We start from the raw sequence: 19,090 nt of genomic DNA on the forward strand, positions 1-19,090 counted from the left end.
ATGGCATATGCTGATTCAGAAATACTTTATAAAACATGAGTTAGCTCATTGAAAAGCTGTTTTAATTGACTGTTACTTTAATAGTCAATTCATAATTGATCATTATTCACTATACCCCCCCCATTTTATTTTGCAAACAATTGTGCCTGGAACTGTTGGTAGCCTAAACAGTCTTTGTGTGACTAATTGCACAGCAGTGTACACTCCCAATCATTCCCTTCACAAAACTGCAACAGATACTATGCTGGTGTGTCTAAAGTACTTTATTATCCAATCCTTTATCTTCCAATGCACAGCCCTGCTGTCAAGTAACCAAACATTGCAGGCGTTAAAATAAACAAGCTGCCAAGAAATGGCACACACTGTAGCTAAAAGCCCCAGTCGTTTGGCTACCTGATTAAACTCCACATGTAGTGTAGTTTAGTTTTATATAATTTGGACAGCTATAGCTTAGCCTAGGTAAAGAACATTCCACTGCAAAAAGTAAGAAATTGTCAAATCTATAAGACAAAGACATTAATCATTGCATAATTAGATAGTTAGTAACATTTATAGCTAAAGCAAGCATGATTCAGTCAAAATATGTAGCTAGCTGAGAATAACAATATCATCAGATGACAGTCCTTGACCGTAGTCAGAATGTTTGCCAAATTTACTAGTTTAGTCAATTGCAATACAGCACTGGCAAATAATTTCCACACTCAAAATGTATAAACCATACAATCCATCCTATATGCCGAGGCATATCAGACGGCTAGTTCCTCTTCTCAGTAGCTAGCTGTGATGAAAGCAAGCTAACAAAGTTAATTTAACATTTTTCACTGGCAATGCAAACTATTACAACTGGATAGCTAGTTAGCTACATAACGCATACGTTATATCCCCTACCTAATACAATAACGTTAACTAATCCAGCGAGTAGTTAAAGTGGGTTGCAGCTAGCTAGCCAACTAACGTTATGTTGCTAACAGACTAATTTAGCTAGCTTTGTTAAACTAGACTGATTCACACAGCATTCTACTGTGAGGGCAAACTGGTATAATTAGCTACGCTGGCTAACGTTGCTATTGCAAAGCAATTTTGACAGTCGAACAAGACACATCGGAAACAGCAAATGCACTTTTTTCTCTCTTATGGACAGTAACGTTCCCATTACTTTAAGATGCAAAGTAAAGCAATGGAGTTAATATACTCAAAAGAAAACTACTTTACTGTACACAAAATGTATAGCTAACTACTTATCCAACCATTCCAAAATTGACACTTCACAAGAAGCTACTGTGCGCCTAGCTAGCTAACTACGCCCTTACTTAGCAGTCCCCAAGAGAGGCAAAACTTTTCCCAGGCGGAGCTAGCTAGCTTGGGGAGAACTTCCAAATCATTAAAGAGACCGCGGGGCACACCCGTTTTAATATGTACAAATCCACCAACAGTCCTCAAATAAATTGACACAACAAGGCAACTACACACTAATCACCGTTTGGTTACCTGAGTCAGAGAGAGACTGTCAGCCATAGTGTTTCTATTCCCACTAACTACTTCATTCTGCGGTGCGATCACTGTATGGTTGCGATAGATTCGAGGTGGCTTTAAAACCCGGAGCTGGAGTTATTATACTGGAATGGGTTGTTCACCCAGCTACGTCAGATGGCACTGCAGCAGTGCGCCCGTTGATGTGGATGAGATTAACGAATTCTTGTCGGTCAAAGAATGGCTGCCTGCAACGCTGCAAAACTATCCACCGGAAAAAATGAAATTCGCCAGATGATCTATTCTTCAATATCAATTTACCCGCCTCAAATTACGCGACACACACAATCAATTGGGGAGCAGTATACAACAATGAGGACTCTGTGAGAAAGCAACAATAATTGAGTCACGCTCACTTCCTTTGTTTTATTGGACAGTAATATGTGTATCAGAATTTCTTGCACAATTAAATGATCCATCCATATCCTCCCCAGTACAAAATACGTTTTACAAAAGGGTCAAGATCCAATCAGCTTGGGACAAGTCTCGAGGGTACAGCAGTGCAGAAACGTTGGCATTAAAAACCAAACGGGTAATATCACAACATAAATTGACATTGCCCCCAAAATAAACATATCAAGAGACTGACATCACTCCCTCCTGCTTCGGGTTTTAGAATATCTGAACGTCTTTATACATGCAATCTGATTTATTTTTCATAAAATTTGATTTACGGTAGCCTGAATGTGCTTGAGCAGTTCCATTCGTGATAAAAAATTAAAAAAAATAGTACAGTTACCCTAAATCAAGCACACCTCTGTGCTGAACGATAGTGCTTTGAGGTCGGATCAGGTATCGGTTTGTTTATTAAACAGTAACCATGGTTTTCTAGTTCGATTATTTGTGTTGACTGCTGTAACATAATGAAACAATTAATAGTATTGATGGTAGTGACTGTTCGTTACTGCTTATCAGTTAACCATAATCTCACGTTACAATATTTCAGTGTTTTATTTGACGACTCTCTCACATGTCTACATAGCTGCTGCATATGCCATCTAAACAACTTTTTTTAAATGTAGTTCAAAGTAAAGACATTTATGACGATCACTTAGATCCTGTATTGTCAGGTAGAGACACGTCGCAGAGCAACAGGTGCTCTCTATAACCCCTCACGATCTCGCATTTCTGCCCCTTCCGTAGCAGGCGTAAAAGAAACAGACCCGACAGGTAGGTGCGCAATGGGTCATTGTAGTTTAAATATTTTTATTTTTAAACTAAGTAGTAGAATGTTGGGAACTACAACATCGCACAGTGCAGGCAGGATCAGATGTATCTTTGAAGTTTCTCCAATGTGCCCATTGAGAAAAATAAACAAATTTAATTAAAATTGCATTCGTCAGTCCCTTAGTTGTTTGAAAACCGAAAAAGTCAACATTTCTGGTAATCGCTCAGCACTGTTGAAAATCATATGCAGAAAATGAAAAGCATTAGACTTTCACGCCATATCCAATACACAAGAGGGATGTCATCTTAATGCCACACACCCCTCTTTGGGGTACAGGCACAAAAATGTGTCCGATTAAGACCAACAATACACTATTTTCTGTAAAGATTAGTCAGGAAATTGTAGATGGTCATTATCCTTAAGTAAGAAAACTATTTAAGGTTAGCAGTAGAGCTTTGTTTACAGAGGAGAGTTCACTTCTAAAAAACAATTGCTGGCATAACACCACTGCCAGACAACACTTGTCTCAAATCTAAAGATTTAAAAAATCTTTAACATCTCCAACCTTGACAAATCTGAAATCCCATAGCAACAGACAATATAATTGCTGTCCTTAGTCAGTTTGTACCCATTCCCTTGTCATGTAATTAAAACAATAGCTTCACATCAAAATATAAATGTGCAGCTTCAATGACTAACAGAATGTCCAATAAAGCCCAATCTCCAGCCTTGCACCAATGGCTCATAGTAGACAAGGTTCCTTTTCAAAAGTTCCTGTTTGAGTTTATAACTCATCCTTGAGTTTAGAGTCTGTTTCTCCCTCTTTCTTCCTCTTCATCGTAATCTCCTTCCTCATCCCTCTCCTCTTTATCTTCATCTTCCTCCTTTATATTCACCTCTTCTGCATCACGTTTCTTTCTCTCCTCCTCTTCCAGACTGTCCTTCATCTTCTTTTCAAGGTCCTGTGTAGACAGAAAAAAGCTCAGTTATTGACAGGGTAGGAGATGCTACATCATGGTGTGTGCAGTTTTTCTAAAAGGTGACAACTCAATCTAATAACAGGAAATGGAGGTAAATAAGACACTATCGACTAACCTTTGTTGCACCCCATGTCTCGTTCCCCACTTCTTCTGCAAGTTTTGGGTCATTGGTGATGAGGAAATTGTCAAAAATAGTGCCCGACTTTACCTGAAAAATAATGAAAAGGTAATTGGTTAAGACTCAAGGGAACGGAAAGTAGTATCAACTTTACATTCTCAAAAGATTAGTAAATGTTAGTCATACAGCGTCACATATTAATCAAGGATCAGAGTCAGTCACTTTACCTGCCACAAATCCAATCCAATCACCCCCATGCTGGCATATTGGTAGATTTCAGGGTCAGCAGTGTATTCTGGGTTGTCAATTTCAGGGTGCACCCATTTCCCCTTGTAGGCAGGATTGTCAATCTGTTTGGGTTTCCACTCCCCCTGGGAAAAACAATGTCAGTAAGTAGTTAGTTCCCTATGCATTTTTTATTTACACCAAGTACCTAAGCAAGTAGTGAGAAACAGCTTAGTCAAAATGGCAAGAGGACATCTCGCCTAGTGTAGTACAAGCACACCTGATTCGTGTGGCCATCAGTTCAAATGACCATGGAGGCTTACCTTATAGTCCGGGTTCGTGACCATGGGAGGCTCCCACTCACCGTCCATCTCATCATCCCAGTCATCAGGCTTCTTGGCATCAGGGTCAGGGATGTTCTCAGCAACATCCCAATCCTAAAAGAAAACAGTGGCTTAATAATGTCCTTTACATCTGCATTTTCTACAGAAACCTAGATTGTGTTCTGATGCATTCTTTATTTTCTCCTAATACGTACATCCGGTTTCTTGTCTTCAGGATCATCAATGTTCTCCTTCTCATCCCAGTCATCTGGCTTCTCAGCATCAGGGTCCTTTATCTTCTTGGGGGGAAGGAAGTCCCAGTCCTCCTCTAGGCTTCCAGACTCAACTTTCTTGTTGTCGATTTTCACCTCGTAGGTGTTACCCGGATTGACTATCAGTGTGTACAGGTGGGTATATTCATCATCCTAGGGAAAACACATGCATAACTGTTAATAAAAGGTGGCAGTTTTAGCCACAAAACTAAACGCATTTAGAAACTGCAACAAAATAATAAATGTAAGGCTGACGCTTAACTGTTTACTGAGAAAAAGGTGGAACAGCAGAAGTGTTACGTCAGATAACAGATGGTGAAGCTGATAGATGAATACAAGTACTAGCACTTAATTGAAAATAGAGCATAACTACAACAGTGCTTCTCTCACCTTGCATCTTATGTCTTTGTTGATTAAGTGATTCTTGCCTTTGTAGTTGAAGATCACATGAACTTTCTTAGTACCTGGACCACAGATGTCAGGACCTAAGCCAGACAAAACAACCACAGGAACTTAAATTCACACAGCCAATAGCATGTGGTATAAAATACAGGCAACTGATAATACGTAGGGGACTCGCAATATAGAATGTGACAAATGGTCCATTCCACCATCACATATATGTAGGCTAATCGCCAAGGTTTCCACTTACAAATAGCATACTGTAGACTCACCAAACATGATGTTGTATGTGGAATCTCCATGCATTTCCTCCTGGTTGAGATCAGCTGGGAACAGCTTGATGTAGCCTCCACCACAGTCAATGTTCTGCTCATGTTTCACAGTGAACTGGATTACCAGTGCCTGGTCTTTGTTGCTGACAGACTCAAAGCGGGAGGATGCAGAGTAAAAGCGAGCATCCTGGCTGGTTTGAAGACCTGAATTGTTTTAAATGTATAAGAAATACGAAACGAAAGCTCAAAATCAACCCAAGAGCAACTCAGCTCAAATGACCCATTGAGAAACAGCGAGATGCACTAGATCTTTTTACTGGATCCTAAAATGGATTTAAGAGAGAGGCACATTTGATCTCTTCTCACCTTTGTTTCTCTCTACATCACCATAGAATTTGCCAGCAGTATGAACAAACTTCCCATAATCTGACTTGTGTTTGGATTCCACCCATCGGCTTTTCCATGCATCTGCAAAATGGTCATACAAAATCAGGAATGCAGTGTCACTTGACAAGGGCTAAGCAGCTAAGTAGTTGTTCTGGGAAAATTATAGGGAGCAGTACGTGGAATCCATTGACGGTATTTTGGACGAATAATCACTAAATCAGAACATGTCATCTAAATGAGAATGACATTGAGCATGTCAAGTTGATTTTTGAATAAAGTGAGCAGGCTATGAAATTGTGTCTGCGACACTCATCCAACACATTAAAAAATGTAGTCTAATCACATTTAAAATGTCCAAAAACAATTAAAGAAAATGTATATGTTAAGTATTTATGCATAACTTACCTCCATCCTCAAATTCTTCTCGGAAATAAACGGAGGACTCGCCAAAAATTGATGCGACCAATACGGGCAGCAAAAGCATCAACATGGTTGTCATTTCAGCTTGATAAATAGACTCTAAAATTGTAAATACAATTAGCTATATATAAATACAATAAATTACATATACACTGCATGTAGCAGTACAAATAGCTAGTTACGCGTTATATTGTTAAAAAGCTGAACTGAGAAGCTTGAAATGCCGCTATATGCAGCGGAATCGCTTCTCTCAGTTCAGAACAGATGTCTGGTTTTCATTGGATAGCAGGTTGCTCGAGGGAAAGCGTAACAACGTCTAACCAATCGAATTCATTGACAAAAAAAGCATAGGACAAATCGTTTTCAGCCAATGCCAGCTGACCACGCGTTTCTTTGACTCACGCCCCACAGTCGTCGAAAGATTACGCACCCATGATATTGCTCGCACACGCCCCAATTGGCGAGCGGAGTTTGCACTAATGCAGTAGAATGAGTCCACTTACCCGGCGCACCAGATGAAGTAAATCAAGTGCCCCTAATGTCATTCCATAAGAAGAAAAATATAAACGCAACATGTAAAGGGTTGGTTCCATGTTTCATGAGCTGAAATAAAATATCCCAGAAATGTTCCATACACAAAAAGCTTATTTCGCTCAAATTGTTTATATTCCTGTTAGTGATCTCAGAAAATGGGCTCCCAATTGGCACAACGTCAAAGGCAGTTCATATCAGTGCTAGAGGTGTCACTACAGACCCTGGTTTGATTCAGGGCTGTATCACAACTGACCATGAATGGGTGTCCCATAGGGCGGTGCACAATTGGCCCAGTGCCTTTCAGGGTAGGCAATCATTGTAAAAAATAATGTTCTTAATTGACTTGCCTAGTTAAATAAAGTTGAAATAAAAAGTGAGTGTTTCTCCTTTGCCAAGCTAATCCAGCCAACTGACAAGTATGGCATATCAAGAAGCTGATTAAACAGCACAATCATTACACAGGTGAACCTTGAGCTGGGTGCAATAAAAGACCACTCTTAAATGTGCAGTTTTGTTACACAACACAATGCCAGAGATGTCTACACGTTTTGAGGGTGTGCACAATATGCATGCTGCCTGCAGGAATGTCCACCAGAGCTGTTGCCAGAGAATTGAATATATATTTTCTTACCATAAGCCACGTCCAACATCATTTTAGAGAATTTGGCAGTACGTCCAACCAGCATCACCACCGCAGACCACATGTAACCACACCGCAGACCACGTGTAACCACACCAGGCCCACCACATTTGACTTCTTCACCTGCAGGATCATCAGAGACTAGACAGCTGATGAAACTGAAGACTATTTCTGTCTTTAATAAAGCAATTTTGTGGGGAAAAACTCATTCTGATTGGTTGGGCCTGGATCCCAAGTGGGTAAACATATCCACCAATGGCTGCGCCCCTGCCCATTCATGTGAAATCCATAGATTAGGGCCTAATGAATGTATTTCAATTGACTGATTTACTTATATGAACTTTAACTCAGTAAAATCATTGAAATTGTTCCATGATGTGCAAATCAAATCACATTTTATTTGTCACATACACATGGTTAGCAGATGTTAATGCGAGTGTAGCGAAATGCTTGTGCTTCTAGTTCCGACAATGCAGTGATAACCAACAAGTAATCTAACTACCAATTCCAAAACTACTGTCTTATACACAGTGTAAGGGGATAAAGAATATGTACATAAGGATATATGAATGAGTGATGGTACAGAGCAGCATACAGTAGATGGTATCGAGTACAGTATATACATATGAGATGAGTATGTAGACAAAGTAAACAAAGTGGCATAGTTAAAGTGGCTAGTGATACATGTATTACATAAGGATGCAGTCGATGATATAGAGTACAGTATATACGTATGCATATGAGATGAATAATGTAGGGTAAGTAACATTATATAAGGTAGCATTGTTTAAAGTGGCTAGTGATATATTTACATCATTTCCCATCAATTCCCATTATTAAAGTGGCTGGAGTTGGGTCAGTGTCAATGACAGTGTGTTGGCAGCAGCCACTCAATGTTAGTGGTGGCTGTTTAACAGTCTGATGGCCTTGAGATAGAAGCTGTTTTTCAGTCTCTCGGTCCCAGTTTTGATGCACCTGTACTGACCTCGCCTTCTGGATGATAGTGGGGTGAACAGGCAGTGACTCGGGTTGTTGATGTCCTTGATGATCTTTATTGCCTTCCTGTAACATCGGGTGGTGTAGGTGTCCTGGAGGGCAGGTAGTTTGCCCAGGGTGATGCGTTGTGCAGACCTCACTACCCTCTGGAGAGCCTTTCGGTTGAGGGCGGAGCAGTTGCCGTACCAGACGGTGATACAGCCCGCCAGGATGCTCTCGATTGTGCATCTGTAGAAGTTTGTGAGTGCTTTTGGTGACAAGCCGAATTTCTTCAGCCTCCTGAGGTTGAAGAGGCGCTGCTGCGCCTTCTTCACGACGCTGTCAGTGTGAGTGGACCAATTCAGTTTGTCTGTGATGTGTATGCCGAGGAACTTAAAACTTGCTACCCTCTCCACTACTGTTCCATCGATGTGGATAGGGGGGTGTTCCCTCTGCTGTTTCCTGAAGTCCACAATCATCTCCTTAGTTTTGTTGACGTTGAGTGTGAGGTTATTTTCCTGACACCACACTCCGAGGGCCCTCACCTCCTCCCTGTAGACCGTCTCGTCGTTGTTGGTAATCAAGCCTACCACTGTTGTGTAGGCTTGATTATATATCTTTGTTTCGTAATAGTGGTCCATATATTAGGTAACCAACTGAGCTGAAATAATCAACTGATTATGCAGGTTTTTACATTGAACAGTAAATAGACACATTTATCAAGGATGTTTTATTAGTCTAAAATGACTTAAATTCCATTCCTCTGGGACAGCACACATTCCCTTTCTTCAGCAGCCACTTTCCTGATTGCCTGGTCGGAGTGACACTAGGACACTGACCATAATACCTTTGTTATTGCACACAATGATATGGACATTAAACAGCAACAAAAGTATGGAGACGGGCAAAACATTAGAAGCCATATCGTAGACAGAATATATTCAGAACGCAGCCTCACAGTTCCTCATGAAACAAAAGCTGTGCAGTGAATATGCTAATAATACATTTTTACATTGATGGAAAACAGGCAGATGTCATAACACAGCAAAGCACAGACAATCGAACATTTATAAAGACTTGCTGATATGTATACTGAACAAAAATATAAACAGAACATTTAAAGTGTTGGTCCCATGTTTCATAACCTGAAATAAAAGATCCTCGAAATGTTTCATATGCCCAAAAAGCTTATTTCTGTCAAATTTGTGCACAAATCTGTTTACATCCCTGTCCGTGAGCATTTCTCCTTTGCCAAGATAATCCATCCACCTGACAGGTGTGGCATATCAAGAAGCTGATGAAACCTTGTGCTGGGACATTAAAAGGCCACTCTAAAATGTGCAGTTTTGTCACAAAATACAATGCCACAGATGTCTCAAGTTTTAAAAGAGCGCAATTGGCATGATTACTGCAGGAATGTCAACCAGAGCTGTTTCCAGAGAATTTAATGTTAATTTCTCTACCATAATAGTATTTGGTAATAAGTCAAACTGGCCTGACAACCACGTGTAAACACGCCAGCCCAGGACCTCCACACCTGGCTTCTTCACCTGTGGGTTCATCTGAGACGAGCCACCAGGACAGCTGATGAAATTGAGGATTATTTATGCCTGTAATAAAGCCCTTTTGCAGGGAAAAACGAATTATGATTGGGTAGGCCTGGTTCCCAAGTGAGTGGGCCTGGCTTCCAAGTGGGTAGGCCTATGGCTGCTCCCCAGCCCAGTCATGTAAAATTCATAGATTAGGGCCTAATGAACTCATTTCAATTGACTGATTTCCTTATATGAACTGTAACTCAGTAAAATTGTTGAAATTGTTGCATGTTACATGATATTTTTGTTCAGTATACATACTTGCTAATTTCAATCTTCACAATGGGCTATTTTTATAACACATTCCATTGGACAACAAAAACACATCAAAGCATTGTTGGAATACTAAACTTAAGTAAATGCAACCTTCAATAATTCAAGATAAAAAATTATTGTCGGGGGAAAATGTTTGGAATTACTCAAGACCATTTAGTTCAGTAAACATTTCAACAACATAAGTGACTGCTTGTACTCCTGCACACTGATACTACTTTCTTCTAACCTGAATTGTAGTTATTCAGTAGGTTCCAAATGATTTCAAATGATGTCATACTGTTTGTATTGGCGTATCAATGGGATGTTTTGATTGTCCCGTCCTTTGTATATATAGTTTCTTTCTTCATATATATTTTCTACATTTGCACACAATGTACATATTTTACTTTCCTTTGTGTTATTGACTGTTTGTTTATATGTAACTCCGTGTTGTTTTTGTCGCACTGCTTTGCTTTATCTTGGTCAGGTCGCAGTTGTAAATGAGAACTTGTTCTCAACTGGCCTACCTAGTTAAATAAAAGGTGAAATTAATCAAATCAAACCTGGAAATATTTAGTCCACCTGTAAAACAAGTAATCTATAAACAATTCCAGAATAATCATTAAAAATGCCCCTAAGAAAATGTATGAAATTATATTTTACCAAGTTTACTGTAATATACAGTATTTCCTCCTTTGCATTGGGAGTGCCAGCCACTGCTTAAGCAGATGGTTGTAATTTTTCCTCAGTGCCAACTAAACAGTGTATTCGGAAAGTATTCAGACCCCTTCCCTTTCTCCACATTTTGTTACGTTACAGCCTTATTCTAAAATGTATAAAAAAATATTTTTCTTCCTCATCAATCCACACACAATACCCCATAATAACAAAGGGGACACAATTTTTAGAAATGTATATATAGATATAAAATGGAATTAATTTGATTTTATTTACATAAGTACTCAACCTTTGCTATGAGACTCGAAATTAAGCTCAGGTGCATCCTGTTTCCATTGATCATCCTTGATGTTTCTACAACTTGCTTGGAGTCCACCAGTGGTAAATTTAATTGATTGGACATGATTTGGACAGGCACACACACCGGTCTATATCAGGTCCCACAGTTGACAGTGCATGTCAAAGCAAAAACCTCACTCTGACAGCGCTCCAGAGTTTCTCTGTGGAGATGAGAGTACCTTCCAGTAGGACAACCATCTCTGCAGCACTCCACCAATCAGGCCTTTATGGTAGAGTTGCCAGACAGAAGCCACTCATCAATAAAATTCACATGACAGCCCGCTTGGAGTTTGCCTAAAAGACTCTCAGACCATGAGAAACTAGATTCTATGGTCGGATAAAACTAAGATTGAACTCTTTGTCCTGAATGCAAAGCGTCACGTCTGGAGGAAACCTGACACCGTCCCTACGGTGGTGGCAGCATCATGCTGTGGGGATGTTTTTCAGTGGCAGGGACTGGGAGACTAGTCAGGATCGAGGGGAAAGATGAACGGAGCAAAGTACATAGAGCTCCTTGATGAAAACCTGCTCCTGAGCGCGAAGAACCTTAGACTGGGGCAAAGGTTCACCTTCCAACAGGACAACGACCCTAAGCACACAGCCAAGACAATGCAGGAGTGGCTTCGGGACAGGTCTCTGAATGTACTTGAGTGGCCCAGCCAGAGCCTGGACTAGAACTCGATCAAACATCTCTGGAGACCTGATAATAGCTGTGCAGCGACGCTCCCAATCCAACCTGATAGTGCTTGAGAGGATCTGCAGAGAAGAATGGGAGAAACTACCCAAAAACAGGTGTGCCAAGCTTGTAGCATCATACCCAAGAAGACTCGAGGCTGTAATTGCTGCCAAAGGTGCTTCAACAAAGTACTGAGTAAAGGGTCTGAATACTTATGTAATTGTAATTTCAGTTGATTTTTTTGCTAAAATAAAAATAAAAACATTTTGCTTTGTTATTATGTTGTATTGTGTGTAAATTAAATGGGGGGGGGCAATTTAATACATTTTAAAATAAGGCTGTCACAAAATGTGGAAAAAGTCAAGGGGTCTGAATACTTTCCGAATGCACAATAAATATATACATGCAAATACTAATACTACAGAGTTGACCTGAGCTTGAACTAAAAATCAGTGCATAAGTAGTCTAATGAGCAGGGAAAAATCAAAGTTGAAAAGTAACACTAGTAAAATCTCTTATTTGGTTATCAGATATAATCTTACAAGAGACAGATGCCCTATGCTTGCTTTCTTGGCAGTGTAGGGTGAGGTGTGGAAACACCACACTGCAACAATGTTCAATATGTCATCATACTTTTTTGTTTTTGCTAAAATACTGTGTGTTTTCTGGGTTGCATTAGTCTGTTTAGGGGAGGAAGAAATTTATCCTCTGTGGTATGGATTTGCAGCCTTGGGCAGAGAACAGCCTCTCCTCCTTGGGTACATATAGCATGGCCTTTGCCACTTCGTCCAGCGTTCCCTCGTCTGGCTCCAGACCCCGCGCTGAATAGGCATCACGGGCACAGAGCTTGACATGACGGTACTCCAGAGGTAGGAAGGGCACGAAGAAGTCAATAAGATGGCCTGACATCAGCTCACTCTGTGCAAAGCCTCCTGGAAAGCAGACAAATAGGTAAATCCACAATTGAACATGTTGCAGTTACACTTAAATGTTACGGAATTCAAAATGTTAAGCCGTTTCTAATCTGTCTGTTTGAAAACGGAGTTTGTGAGTTCACAGTGTAGTGTAGCATCTTCAATCTTGCCTGTGAAAACATAGAGTATATGCTGAAATTTGTGTGGGTGATTGTAAAGCCACTACCTTGAGATTCCATAGCTTCAGCACGAAGCCGGTGTTCCAAGTCCTCCATCCCAATGTCCTCTCTGTTCTGCCCTGAGTGCCAAAAGTCCAAGGCCACATCGTTGATGGTTGTCCCACCAATATTACTAAAGGAAATATTACAAAATATATCTTAGTGATAGGAAAATCTCAGAGACATTTAGCCATGACGTGGACAGTTAAGTTTCCTTACATGAGTTAGTGGAAGAGTCCTTGCAAAAATTGGTAGGGTATGTATGGCTAACCTGAGGAATAAGAAGACAGCTCTCCTGTAGCTGACCCCATCCACATTGTCATAATGGTCCATATAGGGCTTGATGGCATCTATAAGGCCCGGATGCAGTTTCTCAGCCTCATCAAAGATGAAAAGTGTCTGTGGGCAACGAAGCACCATGTCCCGGATAGCTTCTCTGAGCTGGCCCTGGAAAGAGAGCTCTATGGTGAGCACAAAAATATCTCCTCTCTCTCCCATATTTGGTGTGCAATATATTCAAGATATTAAAATGCACATGTATTCCTCTACGTGTTATTATAATTTGCTGTATTTCGACTTATATTTTTAAACTCCTACTCTGGTCTAGATCAAGTTGTGTCATCGAACCAATTGTGGCATTATCCTTTTCAAATAGTGACAGTGATATTGACAACATGAAGTAGTTCTGTTCTGCACATGTTCCTGGCAGAGAGGAGTCAAGTCTGTGCCAGCTAGGCTCACCTTGTACGTGTCCACCAGTCTGGCATGGGGGAAGTGGAATGGGGCGATGAAAAGACGCACACACTCGCTCTTCACTCCATCCCGGTACATGTTGTCAGCTACAATCCGGGCCACAAAGTTCTTGCCGGTGCCAGACCAGCCATGAAAGGAGAGGGTCAATGGCTTATTGGATTCAGGGTTACTGATGAAGCCCTGTACAGCCTTCAAAACCACTGATTGGGCAAGGTGCTGCCCGTGAAGCTTTAGCTGTAGATCACTAGCCAAACCTGGGGGAAATCACATCAAATCCAGAGAAAATGAGGACTATACAAAAATGACATGCTGGTGGGATATACATGAATGATAATATCTGCTCAATATGACTTCATACCTGTAATATTATTTGTTATCCGACAATCCCCTGATTCACAGCACTGTCCCAGGCTGCAATACCACTGTGACAGCAAACGGATGTAGTCCTGAGGAAATCCTGCCCACAGGTCCCTCGTTGGTACTGAAAAGAGCACACAAATGTGAATACAGTGAATACAGTTATACTACACATAGCTGTTGCAATAAATTTAACAACACTATCATTTCTGCTCAATACAAGTTGTGCAAGGAAAAAGCTGGCTCATAAATCACTGGTTCATAAATAAATAAGCTTTTTCCTCTGCATTTTCTAATCATTGTTGCTCACCGTCTCTACATTGTAATAGAAATAGACCTATGTAAAAACGAATGTATACCACGCGAAAATGTGGACAGTGATAACTACAAGCTCCAGTGCAGGTGTTTCTGATCCTAACTACACCCCAGACTGACGAGAGAACTGTCTCGCAATTTTAATATTTCTAATGAAAAGAAAAAAAAACACCTTTCAGGGAAGTAAAAAATACCTCACCTTGCTGAGTCGTATCATCTTGATTAGGTTGACACTCCCCTTCCCATATATTACAATAAATATAATTGAAATAATACGTAGATGCATTTGAAATAGTGTCAAATTGAAAGAAATCTGCATTTGCAGACACAGCCCAAAGGAAGGGCAACAGTTGGTAGAGGAACATCAGTGATGTCGTATATTTGCGGTTATCAGAAAGCGGCGATCTTTGATTCTACCTATTCAAACCTCTCCACCGGCCTACGATGCAAGCAGGCAGTCCTGAAAAATGTATTCATGGTAAAACACAGGAAACGCTCTCCAGATTGTGACGTCATATCCTTACAAATTGTGAGTCACGAAGATTCACCCTGATAAGCCATGCACGCTCCAGTCAGTCCAAAACAATTGTACAATGCAAAGACAGTACAGTAATGCATGTTTATATATATTGTATAAGTATCATCAAGTGTTAATATATACTATGCATGTTCACAGCCCTCCCATACATTTGATAACTCAACCGTTCCGTTAAATTGAGGGATGGGGCTGTAAAAATATAAACACTCAAATTCATAGACTGAGCCATGCAAGGATGGATCATCTATGGTAATGTAAAACGAATAAACCAAGGGTATTGCGTTTCTGATTGGGTTGAAGCTCATGGGGTATACTGAACCAAAAATATAAACGCTACAATTTCAAAGATTTTACTGAGTTAATATTAGGAAAGTAAATTGAAATAAATGCATTATGTTCTGATCTATTGATTTCACATGACTGGGAAAACACATGCACCTGTTGGTCAGATTCACATGTAACTGATGTGAAACGGCTAGCTAGTCAGCAATCAGCGACGTCACTTGCTCTGAGACCTTGAAGTAGTGGTTCCCCTTACTCTGCAAAGGCCGCAGCTTTTGTGGAGCGATGGGTAACGATGCTTCGTGGGTGATTGTTGTTGATGTGTGCAGAGGGTCCCTGGTTCGGGCGAGGGGACAGTCTAAAGTTATACTGTTACACACACATATAGATACAAATAGATTAGGCATCGAACTCGTCACGGTATCTGTCCGATCAAATGCAATTGCGTTCATAGCTTATGCCTGCCCATACCACCAAAGTGGATCACTGCAAACCGCTGGCCCACATATCGTCTGCGGTGGTGAGACCAATTGGGTGTACTGACAAATTCTCGAGAACGACTTTGGAAGCAGTTTGTGTAAAATAAATTAACATTACATTTATCTGGCAACAGCTCGGTGGGCATTCCTGCAGTCAGCATGCCAATTGCACTCTCCCTCAATTTAAGACAATGACATTGTGCTGTGACAACTACACATTTTAGAGTGGCCTTTTGTCCCAATTTTTCTGCATCATTTTTGGACAGAAATTTTCTGATTTTTGCAATGTTGCGTAGCTGGAAAAAAGCTGTCCTTGAAACAGTCTTGATATGTTCGTCAAAAGAGATATCAAGGTCCAGAGTAACGCCGAGGTCCTTCACAGTTTTATTTGAGACGACTGTACAAACATTAAGATGAATGGCTGGGAGTCCCAGAGAAGAGTTTAAAACACAACTGATGTTGTAGATTCCCAGAAACTGCTGAGGCCTCTTCTGCTCCTTGAAAGGGTAGAAGCTACTCTTGCAGGGCTCCAGAGAAGAATCTGTCATATTTTCATAAAATGGAAAACAAACCACGGGGCGTGGCTCTGTTGCATCCTGCAATGTGTGAGATGTTTGGTGTTGCATTCTTTTATGTTTAAACACACAAAACTAAGTTTTGTACACTTACTTTACAAACAATCTGCCAACAATGGATTTACAGTGGTGGGGTGTCGGACTGATCTTGTTGATTGTGTACATACAGTGATCATTAAAATGCAAATCAATTTAACATGTGCTTTTCTGGATTTTTGTGTTGTTCTTCTGTCTCTCACTGTTAAAATAAACCTACCATTCAAATTAGACTGATTTCTTTGTCAGTGGGTAAACGTACAAAATCAGCAGGGGATCAAATACACCCCCCCCCACTGTACCCGCTACAAAGCGACGAAATTATGAAAATGCTGCTGGCAGCGGAATCCAATACCGTAGGGAGTTGGTACTATAATGCAATTTAAACACAAACGCAATGGATATCCCAATGGCCCATCTAATCCCCAATTGTCTGCGAGTGGATTACAAACCCAAATGCTGGGGAATCAGACAGATTAAAAATAATTGAAGAACCAACTCCCCTTACCTACCATCTTGCTGATCAATGCCCAGTCACTGAGGGGGAAAGCTGATAAACTGTCAGCAAATCTGCGCTTCCAACACGAATACCGGGAGGCCTGTTTGCTGGCGTTTACTGAGACTTGGGTAGATGAGAGTCCCAGACATGGAAGTGGAGCCGGCCAGCTTCACTCTGGTCAGAGCGGACCGTGATCTGACCTTCACAGGGAAACATCACAGCGGGGGCGTCTGCCTGCTTGTCAGGGACCAGTGCTGTACATCTATCCTGGTACTCTGTACCCCGGACATTGAACTGCTTTCTGTGTCACTGTGATCCTATTATCTGCCCTGTGAGTTCCCCCAATTGTTTGTGACCGTTGTGTACATTCAACCAAAAGCTAATATAACAAAAAGGCACCAGAGATGATTTATAATCTGTCACAGAAACTGGAATCCATCTCCCCGAAGCATCCCAATGTTAGGAGATTTTAACAACTGTACTTTGCACAAAAGTCCTGCGCACATACCACCAGTATGTCAAATTTCACACTAGGAAAAATAGACTTGATCTGTGCTATGGGACAATAGCAAATGCATTCTCTGCCACCACCAGATCTCCCCTGGGGACATTAGACCACAATGTTGTCTACCTCAGGCCAACCTACTATCGGCTCCAGGAGAGGGAGAAACCAACAGTTAAAACTGTCCAGATCTTTAAGGACAACAGTATCACTCTTCTCCAGGGGTGTTTTGACTGTACTGTGTGGGAGGTATTTGAGGACAGCAGCTCTGATCTTGATGAACTCAGATGTTGTTTCAGACTATGTAAATGTCTGTGTTGAGTCTGTTATGCCTACTAAAACCTATAAAAGCTTCCCTAATAATAATCATTGGGTATCAAAAAAATCTAAAATCACTACTCACTACTGTGTAGGGTGCTGTCTTTCGGATGGGACGTTAAACGGGTGTCCTGACTCTCTGAGGTCATTAAAGATCCTATGGCACTTATCATAAGAGTAGGGGTGTTAACCCCGGTGTCCTGGCTAAATTCCCAATCTGGCCCTCAAACCATCATGGTCACCTAATAATCCCCAGTTTACAATTGGCTCATTAATCCCCCTCCTCTCCCCTGTAACTATTCCCCAGGTCGTTGCCTCAAATGAGAACGTGTTCTCAGTCAACTTACCTGGTAAAATAACGGATAAATAAAAATATAAAAAATAAAAATAAAAAACTTAATAGGAAGGCAGTTTATGCTGAGGGTGTTGTACATCTTTTAAAGCCTGTCTAACGTGAGATCAAAAGACAGCTACTGGTGGACAAGGAGGCATACAAGCAAAGGGTGGAGAGGAGCCTCTCCTCAGGAAACTCAAGGGTGGCCTCGCAAGGGATTAAATCCATAGCTAGTACCCCCCACATAGGCAGGGGAAAACCAGTGCTGACCTTGGGAGACATGAGGGCCAGAACATGGCAACTGAACTGAATGTTTTCTCAAGATTTGAAATCAGACAACTTTGTGTCGGAAGTAAAACAAATGGAAGCATCATTACAAATGTTTGTTGTTAAACAGGCTGATGTTTTGAAGTAGTTCAGGGGATGTAACACACACAAAAGCCCAGGCCCAGACAAAAGTGGACATGTGTTAAAGCACTGTGCTGAACAATTGGCTGTTTTTTTACAGACATTTTCCAATCCTCGCTCGACCAGCAACACGTGCCAGTATTGTGGAAAACCTCAATAATTCTACCATTCCTAAAGCATCTAATCGCTCTGTGCTAAATAACTAACGCCCTGTAGCCTTGACATCCTTCGTAATGAAATGCCTTGAGAAAAGTCATGTTCTCAGCACCATCCAGAAGCTCCTTGAACCGTTTCAGTTTTCCCATCAGCCCAGCAGAGGAGTTGATGATGCCATTATGACTCTCAACATGGTCTAGACATCTACAGGGTGCTTACATCCCTTGTCAGGGTTTTGTTTGTTGACTTTTCTTCTGCCTTCTACACAATCCAGCCTTACATTCTGGCAGAGACTCATTCGGGACTTCTAATAATTGGGGGCTGGTTTTGTGGCTGTTGGACTTCCTGATCCAGTGGTTACAACGGGTCAAAATAGGTCCCCACTTATCGGACATACGCACCACCAACACAGACGCTCCTCAGGGATGTGTTCTATCCCCAGTCCTGTACACTAATAGTTGTACTAGTTCCCCTCCTGACAGACACCTCATTAAGTTGTTGACACTGCCTTGATTAGCCGGTTGCATGATGACGAGGAACACCATGGCCCGGTCCTACATGACTTTGTAGAGTGGCGTGACAAATCACACTTGCCTCTCAATACCAACAAGACCAAAGTA

General features: G+C 41.1%; 2 protein-coding genes and 1 pseudogene across 9 annotated transcripts in view; all 3 read right to left on the reverse strand.

The window, feature by feature from the left end:
• LOC124037775 (epidermal growth factor receptor substrate 15-like) overlaps positions 1-1,736 on the reverse strand; it is a 37,546-nt gene extending 35,810 nt beyond the window's left edge. For 2 of the 7 annotated variants that reach the window (XM_046352816.1, XM_046352814.1), the window contains exon 1: positions 1,489-1,733. In XM_046352816.1, coding sequence (XP_046208772.1) covers positions 1,489-1,515 — 27 coding nt within the window. In that variant the 5' untranslated portion in view covers positions 1,516-1,733. Of the gene's footprint in view, positions 1-1,488 lie in introns of all 7 variants that reach the window. The other 5 variants (XM_046352812.1, XM_046352817.1, XM_046352815.1 and 2 more) reach the window with 4 other exon arrangements.
• A 135-nt stretch (positions 1,737-1,871) lies between these two features.
• Positions 1,872-6,367, reverse strand: LOC124037777 (annotated as a pseudogene). The gene is made up of 9 exons (XR_006839232.1): positions 6,083-6,367; positions 5,657-5,758; positions 5,291-5,494; positions 5,007-5,101; positions 4,560-4,769; positions 4,345-4,458; positions 4,024-4,167; positions 3,794-3,886; positions 1,872-3,660 (listed from the first exon to the last, which is right to left on the reverse strand). The product of XR_006839232.1 is annotated as a calreticulin-like (transcript).
• Positions 6,368-12,051: 5,684 nt separating this feature from the next.
• Positions 12,052-14,837, reverse strand: LOC124037073 (torsin-1A-like). The gene is made up of 6 exons (XM_046351712.1): positions 14,543-14,837; positions 14,030-14,152; positions 13,660-13,925; positions 13,190-13,365; positions 12,927-13,051; positions 12,052-12,718 (listed from the first exon to the last, which is right to left on the reverse strand). Exons 1-6 carry the CDS (start codon positions 14,706-14,708, stop codon positions 12,471-12,473), a joined length of 1,104 nt encoding a protein of 367 aa, XP_046207668.1. The 5' UTR covers positions 14,709-14,837; the 3' UTR covers positions 12,052-12,470.
• Between the last annotated feature and the right edge of the window lie 4,253 nt (positions 14,838-19,090).

Source organism: Oncorhynchus gorbuscha, linkage group LG06 (assembly GCF_021184085.1).
Source record: "Oncorhynchus gorbuscha isolate QuinsamMale2020 ecotype Even-year linkage group LG06, OgorEven_v1.0, whole genome shotgun sequence".
NCBI lineage: Eukaryota > Metazoa > Chordata > Actinopteri > Salmoniformes > Salmonidae > Oncorhynchus > Oncorhynchus gorbuscha.

Bases quoted from the DNA above. Each gene is read 5' to 3' on its own strand.
- LOC124037073 (XM_046351712.1), bottom strand. From the start codon at position 14,708: ATGTTCCTCTACCAACTGTTGCCCTTCCTTTGGGCTGTGTCTGCAAAT. The intron at 14,153-14,542 runs GTGAGGTATTTT...TGCTCTTTTCAG, and splicing joins AGATGATACGACTCAGCAAG to TACCAACGAGGGACCTGTGG. The intron at 13,052-13,189 runs GTTAGCCATACA...TATTTCCTTTAG, and splicing joins GCTGTCTTCTTATTCCTCAG to TAATATTGGTGGGACAACCA.